The sequence below is a fragment of the Neovison vison genome, chromosome 6 (genome assembly GCF_020171115.1).
Source record: "Neovison vison isolate M4711 chromosome 6, ASM_NN_V1, whole genome shotgun sequence".
NCBI lineage: Eukaryota > Metazoa > Chordata > Mammalia > Carnivora > Mustelidae > Neogale > Neogale vison.
The window spans coordinates 199,377,866-199,397,491 of record NC_058096.1 but is presented as its reverse complement, the minus strand read 5'-3'; the positions used below and the strand labels follow the sequence as shown (position 1 = coordinate 199,397,491).

Below are 19,626 nucleotides of genomic sequence, written 5' to 3'. Positions count from 1 at the left end.
CATTTTCCATCACAAAATATAAAGATGGTATGACAAATAAAAGAGGACTGCAGATGCCAATGGTGCACGTTGAAGCATAAACAAGATACCTGGCTGCTTCTAATGAGAAAGGATTACTGACAGATAGAAAATAGGTGAATTCCAGGGATAATGTTGAGTGAAACAGCCAAAAACAAAACAAGACATTGTAGGTTCCATTTACCTTAAATTTAAGAACAGGTATAACTAATCTATGGTTAAACAAACAAACAAACAAAAATTAGATTAGTGCTTACAGCTGGATCAGGGGGAGTACCTACTGGAAGACTAAAGAAGAAAACCTGGGGGTGTTGGAAATGTTCTAAATCTTGATTTGGGCAGTTGTAACATGAGTCTATACACATGTAAAAACCCATTGAGCTGTGTACTAAAGATTTATGCACTTTCCTGTATGTCTTATATCTGTTGTTCCTGTTTTGCTTTTTTTGGGTCATTTTTCCTAGGAGGAGACAAAAGATTTTCTTAAAGAAAACCATTCAGTCTTTTTAAAAAAAAAACTCTATGGAGAGGAAAACCATAAAGATAAACTAAAACTATGCCACTTAGCTTTCCTTCAAATTAAGGAAAAAAACCCATTACCACTTACGGTTTCTGAAAGAATAAGATATAATGAAATTGAAACAAACAAAAAAGGCCCACCACCAAACTCTAAGCAAGAAAACAATGCCTATGACCATCTGCAGAGATGCTGAATGGACTGAACTCAGACAAAAGAAAAGGTCTTCTAAGACCCAACAGCAACTGGCTAATCAGCAACATCTGTAACTGTTTCTGAAATCCCAAAGTTTCCTAATCTCTTATTTACACTACTTTACTTAAATAATCAGACTAATTGGGTCAAAATTTCAAGATTAGGAATAATGAACCTAGAAGATAACGGGTCTCAATCCTTTTGTTTTTTAAACTTTAAAGAAACTTGAAGACTGTTTTGTATAGGGTATTCTACAGAAATGGATTAAGAAAAAAATTCCCATCTTCCCAAGACATCATGTCAGACAGAATCACTACAGTGAAGAAAACTTAATCTCCGAATACTCAGTGACTTCTTTAAACACATTCTTTGTATAAGAATATTTGATACAAATCAAAGATTTTAAATGCAAATATGATGTTGTCCAAATTTTCTGTAATAACAGAACTCAAAATGGTGCCCTACTGATAGAGAACCAGAAATGCAAGTAGCAATTCTGAAGAAGGGCACATCGGGAGGAAAAGCAAAGGGAGGCTTCTCACCTGGTGTTTGTTTCTCACCATGTTTCCCCAGCTGGTCTTCTGGGCTTCTTGCATTCCCTCCTGAGGGAAAGCATCCATTAGATTTGTAGACTCTTTTCAGATATATGTGATACCTATATTAAGCACCTTTCCGACAACCCCAAATGCTAACAAATCCAAGTATTACATCTTCTGCCTAAAACAATCCAGAAGGGTCATTCAGAAATAGAAGTTGCTTCCCTTTCCATTCAGATGATGATGGAATATCAACATCTAGATGTTGCACCTTCAAATGGCTCTGAACATCAATTACAAAGCTACCTAAATGAAGAATGGTTAGGATAATGACTTGTATTGACTACTTTTTTACTGTGTTTCTCCCACTCAAGCCAACATCTCCAGCTCTTAAGTACCAGTCTCTTCTCTACCATCACTTCTAGAGCTCTTGCCCTTCTGGTAAGATACTAAGTAGAGAATGGTGCTGAAGCCCATGGTAATTCTTCAAGTTTTAGAAATTCTTCTCAGAGTCCTTGGAGGTCTCAGTAGCTTCTAGGTCACAAGCCAGTCTAACTTTTTAGCAAAAAGTTGGTTTTTTTTTTTTTTTTCTTCTTTTTAAAGGACTAGGAATGGAAAAGATGTGCCCTGGGAATATTTCCAAAAATGCTTAGCTAACAAAGGTAAGAACTTAGAATATTAAGAGTATGTATATGTGTGTGTGTGTTTATGTGTCTACACAGAGAAATTAGAATATTGTAAAAATTATCTTTCAACATTAACCTAGTCTTGCCCCATGGTCCAATAAGCTTTCTAGGGACTTCTGCATTTGATCACTTCAGGGTAATCTCTATGATGATCTAAGTTTTCTAAGATAATCCAATGTTAAGAAATTAAGTTTGTTTGTTTTTTCCCAAACAGATGAACCTCAACATAACTTCTTAGAGGATAGCTTCTTATAGTGAAGTGTGTTCTAATAATTTGAGAAGATAGCATTTAATCTGTTGTCCCAAAGACCATCATTTCACCTCTGTCACTATCTCACCTTATTAGAAACTCAATTTCTGCCAACAATATTCATTTAGAAGTCTGCATGCTAAACTCCATTGGGAAAGTATGTTTTAAATCCCTCTGCTTTTATAGGCTGTTGTGCAGATATTTGCTGATGCTGACCAAAACCAGCATCATTGCTCCAAATGCACCAAAACCAACATTACATTGTTCAAAATAAGATCATGTCAGAGCCAAGTAAGATGAACCACCCACTGACCCAAGAATGGAATCTAGAAAAGATAAACCCTTTAGGAAACTGCTAAGTAAAACCAAGCAAACCAAAGTCCCAGTATATGTGCTCTTACCTGTAATTGGAATCAGTTTCCAATGTATTTCAGTCTCTTCAACATTATTTGACTTAGACTGTCTGCGGAATCCATGTTCAATGGGAACAGTGGGACACAGACTACAATCTTCAAAATTACTCATGTTAATTAAATTTGGATCCTAAAAATTAGAGTACATATTCAATAGCTTTTCAATTAACTTTTATGTCCAGAATAAACAAGTAGGCTCCACACCCAATGTGGGGTTTGAACTCACAACCCTGAAACCAAGTCACACATTCCACTGTTTTTTGATAGCAAATCCACAAGCTTCAATCTAAACATTACAAATGAGTAAAAACAGCATGGCAAAGTTAAAATACTCTCGTCTTAATTAAAACATGATGTTTTCCCTCAAAACATAATTTGATGTTGATTTAGAGCAGAGGCTGTAAGAATTTTCAGTAAAGCACCAAGTATTTTAGGCTTTGTGGGCTGGATACCCAGGTCTGCCTGTGTAGTGCAAAAGCAGCCAGAGGACCCACCTACACAAATGGCTGTGTTCCACAGTGTTCCAGTGGGCGGGGGCACCGAGATGGCTCAGTCAGTTAAGAATCTGGCTTTTGATTTTGGCTCAGATCATGATGAGGGTTGAGATTGAGCCCCATGATGGGCTAAGAGTCTCTCTCCCTCTCACTCGTGGCTGCGCTCTCAAATAAATAAATAAATAAATAAATAGACAGATGAAGGCAGTGGGCAGAGTTTGGCCTATGCTCCTATCAACTCAATTTAGAATATTAAATATGTCAGGAAATGTTAATAATATTAGTTAGTTACCTAAGTTACATAATTCTGCAAGTGGGTCTCCTGATATCATCCTCCCCCTAAAATAAATATCCTAAAACTATGTGCAGAAAGCCTGGGGACATGCATATGACTTTTATTCAAAGGCAGGTGAGAGAAATAGGAGAGAAAAGGAAATTAGAAATGAACCCTTAGGAAAATGGTGCCATCCTGTTATTGTTATTTTCCAGAGACGCAGCCACATTTTGGGGAAGACAAGGTTACTTCTCAACTGGAGATCAGTACTAAGTTTCCTTCATAAACCAACTGGATGTCCTGTCAAGCAATGCTCAGAGTCATTTCAGAAGTAATCCTTAAAGGACACTCACATTCCATTCCTCTTTGCATGAAAAATATAAACTACCTAATCTTGTTTATATCCCTTTTGGATTCTAGAACTGCCAGTAGAAAGCCAATCTTTTGAGGATTCAATTTTATTAACTATATATATGCCGATACACACAAACCTATAAGCAGGAAGGAAAACAGCTACTTCTGCTTTTTACTTCCCTTTGTAATAAGGAATAGCTTAGAACTACTATCCTGGACAGATATCTTCATTGCAATGTGTATTTTCTTTCTTTTTGAAAGGGAAAAAAATCCCATTGAAACACACCTACATCCTCTTTCAGACACACATTCACAAAAACAACATATATAAACAAAAGACACATGCTTACTTCTTTCAAATGTAGTTTATGGTCCATGCCTGCTTCACCAGTAGAAACAGCAACAGGATACTTTAACAATGATGGATCAACTTCTAGCAATGGGCTCTGAGTGCCCTTAAAATGCACACTTTCAATTTTTGTACAAGTAGGCTGCTCATATTCTTTCTTATCTGGGGGAGAGCTCAACTCATACTCATGCTTTTGCCTCAGCTCTTCATAGGCATCATCAGTATTCAATCCTAAGGCTTTGTTGACTGTGTCTGTCAAGGATGCATCAGAATGTCGTGCATTTGCTAGTGTTTCTGATAGCCAATTAAAAAGCCGATGGATATCAGCAACACCGGAATTAGAGGTATCCTGCAGCTGCTGTCTCAAATCAGCATCATGCCCAAGAGAGCCAATAGGCTGAGGAGACCCTGAAGGTAAAGAGAAAGAAAAACCTTATCTTAGTTTGGAATGTTTGCATAAAAACTTAAAAATCATATATACCTAGAAATTAATTGTCATAAGATATTTATGGGAAAGAATCCAATCAGACCACTAGCTTAGACTGTACGAGTACATCCATCCCTTTCTTTACAAATATAACTGGTTCTAAAATTTTGTGCATAGCAGGTACTACCAAGGTGGCTCAGTTGGCTAAGCACCTGCCTTTTGCTCAAGTCATGATCCCAGGGGTTTGGGATTAAGCCCCACATCAGACTCCCTGCTCAGTGGCGAGCTTGCTTCTCCCCGTATGTATGTACTTTCTCTTTCAAATAAATAAATAAAAATCCTTTAAAAGTAGTAAGAAAAATTAAAATAAAATTTGCACATAGCTAGAAATTACCATAAATGAAAGCTTATTTTCATAACTTGAAAACTGTATTAATGGAGAAATGAGCTCAGACATCATGCTAGTAGTGTGGATAATATATATTAATACCTGTACTGTAGTTACCTTAAACTCTATTACCAAAATCCGTATCCGTTTACCCCCAGTTTTATCTGACTTGAAAACAGATAAAATATCTGTACTTGTTATTCTGCAAAATGTTAGGACATGCAGATTACATTTAAATCTACTAAAAAAAAACAAACCATGACTTAATTTGATTTCTATCTCCTTTATACCTATTAGATTTTGTCTTTAAGATAAAGCTTGATATTCTTATAATCTAAAACCTTATCTTGAATGACTAGATTACTTAATTCAGAACAAAGCTAAACTAGAGATACAAAATTATCCTGAAGCAGTCTATACCAAACTTGCACTAAGAACAAAAAGTACTATGAGATAAAACATGTTAAGAGATGGTTACAAGCAGGTATAAATATGGGTGATCTACACAACCATTATATTTAAAACCTACAAAGGGAATAGACATTCAGGAAATGGTGCTTGTAATGCTGAAGGGTAAAGCCTGGATAGATGTCAGGATTTCCAATTTAAGCAGAGTATAATGAACTACGGGGGGAAAAAAATTTAGAAACACAAATGAGGAACACCTAGAAATGCAAGTCTGACTGTCACTAGTTCAAATTTAACCTATCTCTCCCTTCTCCCCTGCCTATTTGGCTTCTACTTTGGCTTATTGGCCTGGCTTTCCCACCATTGTTATTATTGATAACGCACGACTATTTTTTCACATAGACAAAATCAATTATCAGCTAAAACAGTACTGAAACTTAAGTATCTTGACCATTATGTGCTAGTGCTAGTAAATACAGCCAAGTCTGGGCTGTATTTACAATGTTTTAGAGTCAGTCACAACTAAGTTATGAATTAAACATGGATTAATGAACTACATAACTTTAGGTAAAATTACTCAAATTCTTCAGATTTTTTTCATCTGTAAATTAAGGATAATAATGTCTACAACTCAAGAACTAAATGAGTCCATATATGTAAAACACCTGGCACATGGTGAGCAATTAATTCTCAAGACACCAGGTCAACAGTTAAGGCAGTGCAGATCAGTAAATGTCCACAGGTTCAGCATGGCGTAAGCTAAAGGTAATAACAATCAAGAAGCAGAAGAGCCAAAATCTAGGGAGGAATCTGAAATGCAAAGATATAAGGGTTGAGAGAAATGAAAGATGCTTCAGGAAGAAAGAAAAAGGAGTGTAAAGGGCTGACTATGACATATTCTGGGGAGAGAGAAGAACCCTAATCAAGGAATATGTGAAAAAAGAGTGGGAAACATGGTTACCCATGTGGGTTATGGCCAATCTATCAAAAACTTTTGAAAAGACGTATACGAAGCTGAGACTAAAAGAACATGATACTGAAATGGGTGACAGATGCCAGGAAAGCCACCCAAGAGGTAAGAACAAGATGAAAATGCTGGAAAGAAAAAACACAGATCAAATAAAGAAGAAAACACTTGAAAGTTACTGAAGACGACAGCACTGTCAAACAGAACGCTCTACAATGATGGAAGTGTTCTCTATCTGTGCTATTGCAATACAGTGATATGGCTTATGCAATGTTCCAAATATAATACATGAAATGAATCTTTATTTCATTTTAATTTAAACATTTTTTTAAAAAGATTTTTATTTGACAGAGATCACAAGTAGGCAGAGTGGCAGGCAGAGAGAGAAAGAGAGAGAGAGAGAGGAGGAAACAGGCTCCCCACAGAGCTGAGAGCCTGATGTGGGGCTCGATCTCAGGACCCCGAGATCATGACTTGAGCTGAATGCAGAGGCTTTAATCCACTGAGCCACCCAGGTGCCCCCATTTTAATTTAAACTTAAATACAACACGTGGCCAGCGGTTACCATATGTGTAGGAATAGAGAAAGGAGAGCAGATAAGTGAAAAGTAACTGAGGATACAAGCACTGATGGCTAAGAGAACAGTATAAAAACACTGATTTAACCTAATCAGTTCTGAGACACACTGAATTTGAACATATATAAGTAAAATAGCTTAGTAAGAAACAGGAATGGAATATTGGTATCTGCCACAAACAACAAGAAGAGCAGCAGCACAAAATTCAAAGGTCCACGAACTCAAAGACATTTCATGCTTTTTTAAGCAGTGTGAAGATATTAAAAATCTAGATGAAAAATATGTTTTAGAGTACTTGCAGTACTGCAACACACACTTAAAAAAAGGATGTCCCATTTCTGACTTTTACTGTAAACTAAAACAAAATAAAGAAAAATAGAAAAAAAGAACAAGTCAAACATATTACTGGGGTGGGAAAAAAATGTGTATGCATCTAAGATATCAAATTTTAAACCTCAGAAGGTTCCTTTCACTAAGCAACATGCTAAAGGAACCTAATATTCAATGTACTTTCCCAATTATAAAATTAACAGGACATAAAAGGACAAGAACTCCAATTAATAGGACAATAGCCAAGCATACTTTATTTTCCTCGTATTAGCCTAAGCTATACAATTCAGAAATCCGATTACTTTCTTTACAAAAATAGGGGACAGGTTGGATTGGTTCTGAGGCTATAACTTGCAGACCCCTATACTAGGGGAAAGGACAGAACTATTTTACTGTATTTTTGGTTGTTATTTTTATACTATATAAAAGCAACCTGATATTTTTACCTTCATATAGATGGCAATTTTCAGATAAATTACTGGTTTTGGCGAGCTTTCTCATATTTTCAGGTAGATCCTCAAGCTTCCTCTTCAAGACAGTTTTGCTTCTCATATCTTCTGTGTCTGAGTCCCCACCCACATTTTTTTTCCTACACTGAATTAAATTAATCAATTCTTTGACTCTATCCTTATCATAATCCAAAGAGTGAGAGGACTTCTGCTTTCTAGGTATAATAGTTTCACCCCTTGAGTTATTTCGTTTTCCAAATTTCATTTTTGTACCATTCATTTCTTCTTCTTGGCCTTCATAATCTGAGAGTGGACTGAACTGTTGAAGTTTTCTATTTTCTTCAAAAAGCTCTTTCAATTTACAAATTGGTAACTGATACATTTCAGGCCGAAAAATATAGGCATGCAAACAATTATCAATATGGGATTTATTTTTTGGAGCTGAGTATAAGAATTTTTTATCATCTAATCGGGAATCATATGGAAACATGATAAACTCTCGTTTACCTGAACCAAAACCTCGCTTAAAAAATTCATTTACATACTTTTCAACAACAGAATGAAAATTTATAGTATTTATATTTTTGAATTCCTTTCGACACTGAATCAAAGCAAACTGTAAAAACTGAGTTATTTTTAATACATCTGTCATGCTCTCATGTCTCTTCTGTGGTGTTGCATTAGTTGAACCTTTCTGTGCTGTAAACAAACAAAAAGGCAAACCATGTTAGCAATCAAGAATCAAACACAGATCTACATGTTGTCAAAGAAATGCAACAACATTTATACATTAATGGTAAGCCAAACTAGCAGTATGTACTCTAATACATACACGCAACATAGAAATAAACGAAGAGTGTTGCTTCTAAAAAGAGGCCGCTTAAGAAACTAAAAATTGTAGAGGGTATTTTTAAAGGGAAAAACACCCACTCATTGAAGATCTTCATTTCTTATTGTCCCTTGGCATTCAACTGGTAGCAGGGAAATGTAAAGAGAAATAAAGAAGCAAGGCAAAATCTAGGCCCCTTGTAAGAGAATCCTGCAACTGATAGCAATATCACTCCTTCCTGCTGTACTGTAATAAATCTAACTTTACATTAATGTTTTACACCGTATAGACAGATATCTAAACACCCAAGTGGCTACAATTGAAAATGTCATTCTTAATTTAACAATGAAACCCATCAGTGGGAATTTTACCTTAATATAGCATTGAAGTACTTTCTTAGAAACAGTGAATAGCAAATTTTCTCTAACACCAGTGTAAAAAATTTTTATTAATTTTAAATGGCCTAAATTTAGACTAGCATATGATCTTTTTATTGTTGTTAAAATTTGAATGCAAAAATGAACTCAGCTAAAAAAAATACTACTAATAATATAGAACCCTAAAAACCAAAGCTACTACAGTATTTTAATAATTACAATCAATGGGGCACCTGGGTGGCTCAGTGGGTTAAGCCTCTGCCTTCGCCTCAGGTCATGATCCCAGGGTCCTGGGGATCAAGCCCCGCATTGGGCTCTCTGCTCATCTGGGACCCTGTTTCCCTCTCCCTCTGCCTGCCTCTCTGCCTACTGGTGATCTGTCAAATAAATAAATGAAATTAAAAAAATAATAATTACAATCAATGTTCATTTAGTGAAAATACTGTTAACTCCCAAAGAATTTTCCATTAAAAAATAATCAAGTCATATATAGTTTATGTTTTATTTTGCTAATACATCTTAATAGCCCCATAGTATTTTCCAAAATATGATATAAGAAAAAAAATGTTTACTGAGTTATCTGGAAAATTTCAAAGAAATGTAAGTATTTATCAGTGACTTGATTTAGATATTCAAAGAACTTACAAGTAACTATGCCTCTAGGTTCCTGAAATAGAAATAAAGCATGTAGGACTCGAGATCTGGCAGTTTGATGTTCTAAAAAAACAGAAGCCAAACTGGTTAGCAATATGTTCTAATGAAAAAATTAAAAAGAATTGTAAAAATTAGAGAGATCACTTACCATATGGAGAAGCCATTTGACAAGGAGAGAGAAGAAAAAGGTATCCTCGGTCTCCCAAAGGTTTAACAAGGACCTGCATTTTTGGAAAAGGGAAGAAGCCGAATCTGCTTCATTATTACTCATCATAAGGCAGGCACACAGCAGTTTCTAATAATTAAAGCAAACAAGTCATCTTGCTTTAGGAAAAATATTGCTACCACATTAAAAACTCTATGAACTCTCTGATTAACAGAATTCCAAGCAAACAAAAATTCCCTAGTTCTCATATTAGTAATAAGAAGATATTACTGAACGAATTCCCCTAATTAACCGTGAAACCAACTTGATTTTTCCTTGACACTAAAATACAAGGACCAAATTAAAGACTTCAAATACCTTCCTCAACAATTCAGACATGTTAAATTGCCAAAGCAGTGTGCTAAATGTTAAGGGTATAAAAACAAGTATAGCACAAACATTACATTTCATGAGGTCAAGCTAATCTCAAATTAAATGTGTTGCTATAATCTAATTCTTCACATAGTTAATGAACACCTTTCAACCTAAGGCAATTTGCCTTGCCAGAAAGAACTTTAAAGACAAGCAACACAAGAGCCTTGATCATAAGAAATTTATAATTGGGTGGACAGTAACAGAAGAAATATCAATAATTATTCAAAACAGAGAAGTTCTCAAAAAGATATACAAAACAAGAAGAGAAAAAATATAGTTTATAGTTAGAAAAGATACTGACAGTGTACTTTAGGTGGATTTTGAAAGATAGGAACACTGCCAAGAGCCTAAGATTATGGGAAGGACTATTTTAAGAGTCAACATCACGAGCAAAGGCAGTTACAATTGATGAATGGTCTGCAGGCATTAGAGTACTTAAGATTAGCAAAAAGGTGATGGCAGACTAGGACAAACATACAAGTCTAGAAGGAAAGATTGTGAGCTCAATTGTAAAAAGGTAAGAATACCAGGTTAGCCAGGAATGCCCTCAAGAGTATATGTCCTTTTGAAATGGAGTTCAAAAACCAACAAAAAAACCTCCAACAGCACTCTGAAGGAGGGGGAAATAAAAAAAAGTAATGCAAGAAAGTTTGTCAGCTACTGCAATCATTTGCTGTATGTTTTAGATTGAAGAAAGGGGAAGAAAAGAAGATCTAAGCATGACAGTTGAACATAAAAGGTTATCGGGACTCTAAAAGGAAGTACATGTCACCTAAATTTCTATTAATTCCAGTAAACAAAGTCTGTGAAAGAACCCATAATTTAATGGACAGAAAATAACTGCTATCAATTTACATTTAATAAAGACAATGAACAGCCAAAAGTAAAATGGACAATGTACATGCAAAATTTGTTTCAGACTCAAATACTTTTATCCAAAATGTTTCATTTTTATTTATTTAGAAAGAGAGTATGCACAGAGGGCCGGGAGAGAGAGAATCTCGAGCAGACTCTTGAGCACAGAGCCTGACATGGAGCTGGATTTCACAACCATGAGATCATGACCTAATCAAGAGTCAGATCCTTAAGCTACTGGACCACCTGGGTATCCCTAAAACATTTTACATATCATATTCCTTTTAACATTTTACCCATCTCTTGGTTTGTCAGAACACGAAGCTGGGAAGTACGAGTAAGATTTTCATGTTTTGTGGTCATTAAGGAAAATATAGGTAATTTTAATGTCTCACCCACTCTAATACCAGGGTTTTAAATTCCATTGGTTCAGTGCCATAAAGACCCTTGTCTTTTAATGGGCCTTAACATCCCGAGAGACCGATGGAACACAGGGAATCCACATCCTGAAACAATACTCCAGCAGAGAGAAGCCCTAAAAATAGTATATTTGCCTTTAGCTCCCAGAAACACTTTAAATGCTGTAGGGGAAGAAACACCTTTGAATTCCATCTTTCTGCTGCCTCTATTATACCTTACTATTTTCTTCCCCTCAGAAAACAGTATTAATCTAGTCTGCCAATTTATTTATTTATTTTTTAAGATTTTATTTGACGGAGAGAGATCACAAGTAGGCAGAGAGGCAGGCAGAGAGAGAGAGAGGGAAGCAGGCTCCCCACTGAGCAGAGAGCCCGATGCGGGACTCGATCCCAGGACCCTGAGATCATGACCTGAGCCGAAGGCAGCGGCTTAACCCACTGAGCCACCCAGGTACCCCTAGTCTGCCAATTTTTACTTCTTGATTCTACTATTTTGACTTTTCAAATAAACATTACAGGTAAAATGGTACAAACACAAAAATGCTGGAGAACCTGGCTAGCTCAGTTGGTAGAGCGTGTGACTAGATCTCGGGACTGTGAGTTCAAGCTCCGTGTTGGATGTGGAGATTACTTAAAAATAAAATCTTTCAGGACCTGGGTGGCTCAACTGGCTGAGTCTGACTCTTGGTTTCGGCTCAGGTCATGATCTCACGGTCCTGGGATCCAGCCCCAAGTCAGGCTCCATGCTCAGCAGAGTCTTCTTGAGATTTTCTCTCTTCTCCCTCTGCGCCCCCCGCCCCCCCTTCTCTCTCTAAATTAAATAAAATCTTTCCCCTGAAACGAATACTACACTATATGTTAACTAACCTTAATTTACATAAAAACTAAAATAATAAAGTCTAAAAAAAAAGCAAACAAAAATATGTTAAAAATATAAAACAGTAAGTTCACAACCTAGGAGGAAATAAGCCACACTAACTGAGATTTAGCAGAAACAACAGATTCCAACACCCCAGGATTTCAACTGGAATTTCAGATGTAATATATAAAACAGGTTATGAGCTGCTTAAAGAAATAACTTGAAGAACTGAAAACATGTTCACATAAAAACTGGTACACAAATGTTCATAGCAGCTATTTATAAAGAAGAAAGGAAACAACTGATAAATGGACAAAATGTGGTATTATCCATACAAGGAAATACTGTTCAGCCATGAAAAGGAATTTAGAACTGATATGTGCTACAACATGGGATGAACCTTAAAAGTATTATGCTAAGAGGGATGCCTGTGTGACTGAGTCAGTTGAGTAACTGACTCTTGGGTTTTGGCTGAGGTCATGATCCCATGAGTCTTGAGACTGAGCCCCATGTGGGCCCTCCATGCTCAGTGGAGAGTCTATGTGAAGATTCTCTCTCTGCCCCTCCCCCTCTTAAATATACAAATCTTAAAAAAAATATGCTAAGAGAAAGAAGCCAGGCACATACTGCATGATTCCACTTACATAAAGTATCTAGAACAGACAAATCCATAAAGAAATAAGTAGATTCATTGTTATTAGGGACTGGAGAACAAATGTGGAGCGTATGCTTAATGGGTATGAGGTTTCTTTCTGGGGTGAACAAAATGTTCTGAAAACAGATAGTTGTGATGGTTGCACAATACTGTGAATCCACTAAAAATCACTAAGAAAGTGTACACTTAAAAATGGCTAAAACATATAGCAGCAATATCCACAATAGCCAAACTACAGAAAGAGCCTAGATGCCCATCAACAGATGAATGGATAAAGAAGATGTGATACTTGGGGCACCTAGGTGGCTCAGTGGGTTAAAACCTCTGCCTTTTGGCTCAGGTCATGATCCCAGGGTCCTGGGGATCGAGCCCCACATCAGGCTCTCTGCTTTGCAGGGAGCCTGCTTCCTCCTCTTGCTCTCTCTGCCTGTCAAATAAATAAATAAAATCTTAAAAAAAAAAAAAAAGATGTGGGGTGCGTGCACACACACAAAACAAACAAACAAAAAGGAATATTATGCAGCCATCAAAAAGGAAATCTTGCCATTTGCAATGACGTGATAGAACTAGAGGCTATTGTGCTACATAACATAAGTTAATCAGAGAAAGACAATTATCATATGATCTCACTGATATGAGGAATCTGAGAAATAAGACAGAGGATCATAGGAAAAAAGGAGGGAAAAATGAAACAAGACAAAACCAGAGAGGGAGACAAACCATAAGAGACTCTTCTCAAGAAACAAACCGAGGGTTGCTGGAGGGGAAGGGGGTAGGGAGATGGGTGGCTGGGTGATGGACACTGGAGAGGGTGAGTGCTGTGAACTGTGTAGCACCGATGAATCACAGACCCGTACCCCTGAAACAAATAAATTAGATGTTAAAAAAAAAGACTAAAACAGTGAAGCTCCTTTCAATAAAAAAACACCAAGGAACATCAGAATGTAACACCTCCACCTCCTATAACAGTGCCTGGCACATGATAAGTACTCAGGAAGTATTCCTAAAAAATTAACAAGAATCTATCTATTAAAAAAAAAAAAAAAGACCAGGCAGATCAAGAATAATCAAATATAACTTTCAGAAATCAAAAATATGTGAAATTAAACACTCAATGAATGAATTAAACAACAAATTAGACACAGCTAAAGACAGACTTTGTAAACTAGAAAACAGCTATGATGAAATTACTCAGAATGCAGCACAGAGAAACAAGTGAATACAAAACACAAAAGAAATACCAAGTACAAAATGAAAAGATCTGACATATGGTGCTCTAGGGTCCTATAGACAGTCTAAACAGAATGAAGGACAAATATAGCCAGATAATACCTAACTGTATTACAGAAATGAATATGTAAATCCAGATACAAAAGAATATACACCAGCTAGATAAATAAGAAATCTACACCCAGACATGTAATTGTAAAACACCAAAGATGAAGATAAAAAGCAACCAGAAAAAAGATAACTTACAAAAGAATAGTAATTAGACTAAGAACAGACCTCTCAACAAAAATAGAAACCAGAAGATACTGTAATATAGCTAACATGCTAAGAGAAAATAGCTGTCAACCCAGAATTATGCACCCAGGATCTAACAATTGAGGAATACATGGCTTTTTTTTTTGGGGGGGGGCGGCAGCAAATCTACCAAGAGGGCATGTTCAAAAATTGACCACAAAGTGAGTTTTAGATCAAGTATCAATAAATTTCCAATAATCACCACCTATTCTAACAGGATCAAATTAAAAAAGTATAATATTTGGAAATTTAAAAACATCCTCTGTATCATGTGTCAAAGAAGGAATCACAATGGAAACCAAGAAATATTTAGAACAGATCAATTATGAAAACTCTACACATTAGAAGTTGTGGAATGCAACTAAAACAGTTGTTGGAACTCAAAATCCAATGACCATTTTCCCAAATTCCAAAGAAGGCAGAAATAATAAAATGAACCCTCCAAAAGTGGAAGTTAATAAAACTAACAGCTAAAATTAGTAAAAGATAAAACAAAGATACAATAGAAGGTTGAAACCATAATTTGATTCTTAAGACCAATAAAATAAATAAACCTCTGGTAAAAAGTGACTAAACAAGGAAAGCAAAATGAAATTACCATATAATAACGCTCATAACAGCTATTAATGAGAAACTATATAAATGACTATCACAATAAACACAAAAACACAAGAAATGGACAAATTCCTAAAAACCAAACAAAACCATATGTTCAAACTTAACCAAGGAAAAATAGAAAGCCTGAAAAGTTCAATTATTAAACTGAATCATTACTTTAAAGTCATCCATAAATGACAAGTTTTGCAGTTAAAGTGGTAGAAAACATCCAAAGAATGTATCATTTTAATCATTTATACATCCATCTCTTGCAAAATGAGGAATACTACTTAAATCAAATCTAAGAAACTAGTAGAATATGGATACAAAACCCAGACAAGGACAATATGAGAAAGAAAGTTCGCACGTTAAAACTCATTCATCATCACAGATAAAAAATTCCTAAAGAGAACATTCACAGACCAAACCACACATTTCATAAAGAAAAAAAGTGGAGCGGATAGTTTTTTGTTTTTTTTTTTTAAAGGTAGGCTCCGCTCCATCCTGGTAGGGCTCAAACGCATCATGACCATGAGATCAAGACCTAAGCCAAGATCAAGAGTTGGACCTTTTACCAACTGAGCAACCCAGGTGCCCCTGGAGTTGGTGTTCTTAACCAGCAAAACAAATACAGTTTAATACTAGAAAAAGATAAAATATAATTCATCTTATAAGTCTACAGGATAAATTCTACATGTGATGGTTCATTTTATGTGTCAACTTGACTAGGCCACAGGGTGTCCAAATATTTGGTCAAACTTTATTCTAGCTATTTCTGAGAGTATTTTTGGATGAGTTTAACATATAAACTCTCCTGAATCTCCAGCTTGCTGACTGCAAATCTTGGAACTTTTTAGCCTCCATAACTGTGTGAGCCAATTCTTTATAATAAATCTTTTTCTGTATGTGTACATCCTACAAGTTCTGTTCCTCTGGAGGACCCTAATACACCAATATACCATGTTACCATCTTGATAAAGGCCCTCCCAAAGCATTCAATAAATTCAAAACCCATTATGGTTTTAAAAAAATGAAGAAAATTTTTAAACTAATGAAGAGATTTGTGAAAAACCTACTGCAAACTTCCTACCTAGTGACTGATGTTAGACATGTTCAAAAAGATAAGAGAATGCCTACAACCACCACTTTTATTCAACATTGTAGTACTAGAGAGCCTAGATTACACAGTAATATAAGAAAAAGAAATAAAAAAACTAAAGGAAAGGAGAGGAAAAAAATACAACAATGTAGTTCTCAGATGATAAAGTCTATACAGCAATCCCAAATAATGTATAAAAAAGAACAAAATAAGGATGCCTGGGTGGCTCAGTGGGTTAAGGCTCTGCCTTCAGCTCAAGTCATGATCCCAGGGTCCTGGGATCAAGCTCCACATCAGGCTCTCTGCTCAGCAGGGAGCCTGCTTCCCCCTCTCTCTCTGCCTGCCTCTGCCTACTTGTGATCTCTCTGTGTGTCAAATAAAGAAATAAAATCTTTAAAAAAAAAACAAATTATTCAAATTTCATACACTGATCTAACAAAATCAATATATAAATATCAATTACATTTTTTTAAAAGATTTTTTTTTTTTGACAGAGATCACAAGTAGGCAGAGAGACAGGCAAGAGAGGAAGAAGCAGGCTCCCCACTGAGCAGACAGCCTGATGTGGGGCTTGAACCCAAGACCCTGAGATCATGACCTGAACCAAAGGCAGAGGTTTAACCCACTGAGCCACCCAGGCACCCCATCAATTACATTTTTTTTTTTTTTAAAGATTTTATTTCTTTATTTGACAGAGATCACAAGTAGTCAGAGTGGCAGGCGGTGGAGGCGGGGGGTGGGGGAGCAGGCTCCCTGCCGAGCAGAGAGCCCAATGCAGGGCTCGATCCCAGGACCCTGAGATCATGACCTGAGCTGAAGGGAGAGGCTTTAACCCACTGAGCCACCCAGGTGCCCTGCATCAATTACATTTTTACATACAGAACAGAAAATGTACTGAAATGGAAAATACTGTTCATAATGGCATCAAAAAACAGCAAGATGCCCAGGGATAAACTGAACAAAAACTAAGCAGGATGTGTATCCAGAAAATTATAAAACTCTATTAAAAGAATACCCTAAAGGGGCGCCTGGGTGGCTCAGTGGGTTAAAGCTTCTGCCTTCGGCTTGGTTCATGATCCCAGGGTCCTGGGATCAAGCCCATCCAGCCCAGCATCTGGCTCTCTGTTCAGCAGGGAGCCTGTTTCCATTCCTCTCTCTGCCTGCCTCTTGGCCTACTTGTGATCTCTGTCAAATAAATAAATAAGACCTTAAAAAAAAAAAAAAGAATACCCTAAAGGAATGAAGAGGTAATCTTGTTCATGGGTATCACAAAAGACATCTATTCTGTCAAATGTGATCTACAGATTTGATAAAATTCCAATTTAAAAATCCCAGTAGGGGTTTTTTGGCAGGGGGAGAAGAGGGTTTGGGAGGAAGAACCTTAAAGCTGATTCTAAAATTTTTCTTTAAAAAGCAAAGTTGAAACTTAAATTTTTGAAAAAAGCTGAAGGTCATATAGCAAAACACTCCTGAAAAGGATGAAAAAAGTGGGGCAGTTGGCTCTACCTCCTATCAAGGCTTCTTAGTGGAGAAAGGTGAGACTATTCAATAAATGGTTCAGAACAACTTGTTCTTCATACTTGTTACTCATCAAAGTGAAGTCGGATTCCTACATTATATCATGTCCCCCCAAAAAATAAATAAATAAACCCACATAGGCAAAATCATAACACATTCACAAGAAAACTTAGGGCAGTATCTGTAAAATCTAGGGGTAAGGAAAGATTTCTTAAAGTCATAAACAGTGCTTAAAACTCAGGCAGATAAATTTAATTAGATTAAGAACATCTGTTCTTCAAAAAACCAACCATGAATAAAGAGGCAAGTAGCTTAAGGAAAAAAAAAACCATTCTAGCACACGTACCTCAGTATTAGTACCCAAAATATATACAAAATTCCTCAAATTAGTAAGAAAACATAAGCCACCCAAAGAAAAAACAGGCAAGTGAACACTAAAATAAATTTATAAAAGGATGATCGACTCATATCTCAGGAAAATACTGGCTAAAATCACAGTACAATATAGTTGTAACTACAACTATAGTTATAACTACACAACTTTTATAGATTTTGCTATAGTCTGACTTTATCAGTGACTGCGTGAATTAAGGAGAACTTGCTCATAGTAGGGGATATAAATTGGTATACTTAAAACAGTATCGCATTATCTTATAAATAGTCGTGTTTATGTTATGATTCAATAATTATACTTAGAGATAATAAAAATATATACCCAAGAGAAAAAAATTCTTGTACATGTACACCAGGAAATATATAGAATGTTCACATCAGAAATAACATTCAAATTTAGGAACATCCATCATTTTCCTTTATATTAAGTTAGCTTTAAGAATTATTAACTTGGGCGCCTGGGTGGCTTAGTGGGTTGAGCCTCTGCCTTCGGCTTGGGTAATGATCTCAGGGTCCTGGGATGGAGGCCCGCATCAGGCTCGCTACTCAGTGGGGAGCCTGCTTCCCCCTCTCTCTCTGCCTACCTCTCTTCCTACTTGTGACCCCTCTCTCTCTGTCAAATAAATAAATAAAATATTAAAAAAAATTATTAACTTACCCCTACCAAAAGAGAGCTCAATATAATTTTACTTACATTATAAATCTCCCTGTGAGAAAATAAAATTTCCCTAGATTTTTCAGTGTTCCTCTATCAAAACTAGCCTTCGAATACACAGAAAAGTAAATATAAAGATAGGGAATGTTTGCTTTCATTCCCCCAGAAATATTTTACTCCTCACATATTTTCAGAATTAGATCTGTAGTCAATTACCTAAGTAACTGCTCTGAGAGAAAAGGATAATTAAATTTCCTTTATCTCCCTGAGAGTGCAAAGTGAGTACACAAGGGGGCCAAGAGGTTACAGAACAGATTAGTTCCTATGTTAAGCCCCAACGTGCCAGAAGACTTAGGTATTAATATTTCAACGATAAAGGAGTCTCAGAAACTTGGAGATGTCTTTAGTCCCAGAAGGCTAAGCAGCTCATAAAGAGATTTTATTTATTTACTGCAGGGTTGGAGTTAATATTCATTACATTTTCTTTACCTTTTTTTTTTTTTTTTTAAAGATTTGACAGACAGAGATGACAAGTAGGCAGAGAGGCAGGCAGAGTGGAGGGGAAGTAGGCTTCCCACTGAGCAGAGAGCCTGATGTGGGGCTTGATCCCAGGACCCTGGGATCATGACCTGAGCCGAAGGCAGAAGCTTTAACCCACTGAGCCACCCAGGCGCCCCTATTACGTTTTCAAGGAGAACTTTCCAGAAGGGGAGGGAGATAGTAGCCTCTTCCTTTAATAAGCAAAGAAAAACCATTTTTCTTGTCCTTGGCCTGTGGAATGTCCAGCTACTTGCCTAGGATAACAGACCTGTCTTTCCTTGGGTTGCCCTAAGGTTAAGGATGAGGGCAAAGGAAGGCTAATAAATTTATTATTGTGAGGTATTCATTAAATCTCTGATCTATAATATTATGTACATACTCAAGATAAAATTACTGAGAACCCAAAAGTCCTCAATGCATCTTCCATCATCATTAGAACT

The 19,626-nt window shown here is 36.3% G+C and overlaps 1 protein-coding gene across 4 annotated transcripts in view; it reads right to left on the bottom strand.

Moving 5' to 3' along the window:
- Window positions 1–19,626, bottom strand: part of TASOR (transcription activation suppressor) — a 51,789-nt gene that overhangs the window by 11,588 nt on the left and 20,575 nt on the right. For all 4 annotated transcript variants that reach the window (XM_044253335.1, XM_044253336.1, XM_044253338.1 and 1 more), the window contains exons 12-17: window positions 9,641–9,713; window positions 9,484–9,555; window positions 7,630–8,331; window positions 4,088–4,494; window positions 2,604–2,745; window positions 1,273–1,332 (exon numbers count right to left, since the gene is read on the bottom strand). In XM_044253335.1, coding sequence (XP_044109270.1) covers window positions 1,273–1,332; window positions 2,604–2,745; window positions 4,088–4,494; window positions 7,630–8,331; window positions 9,484–9,555; window positions 9,641–9,713 — 1,456 coding nt within the window. The remainder of the gene's footprint in view (window positions 1–1,272; window positions 1,333–2,603; window positions 2,746–4,087; window positions 4,495–7,629; window positions 8,332–9,483; window positions 9,556–9,640; window positions 9,714–19,626) is intronic.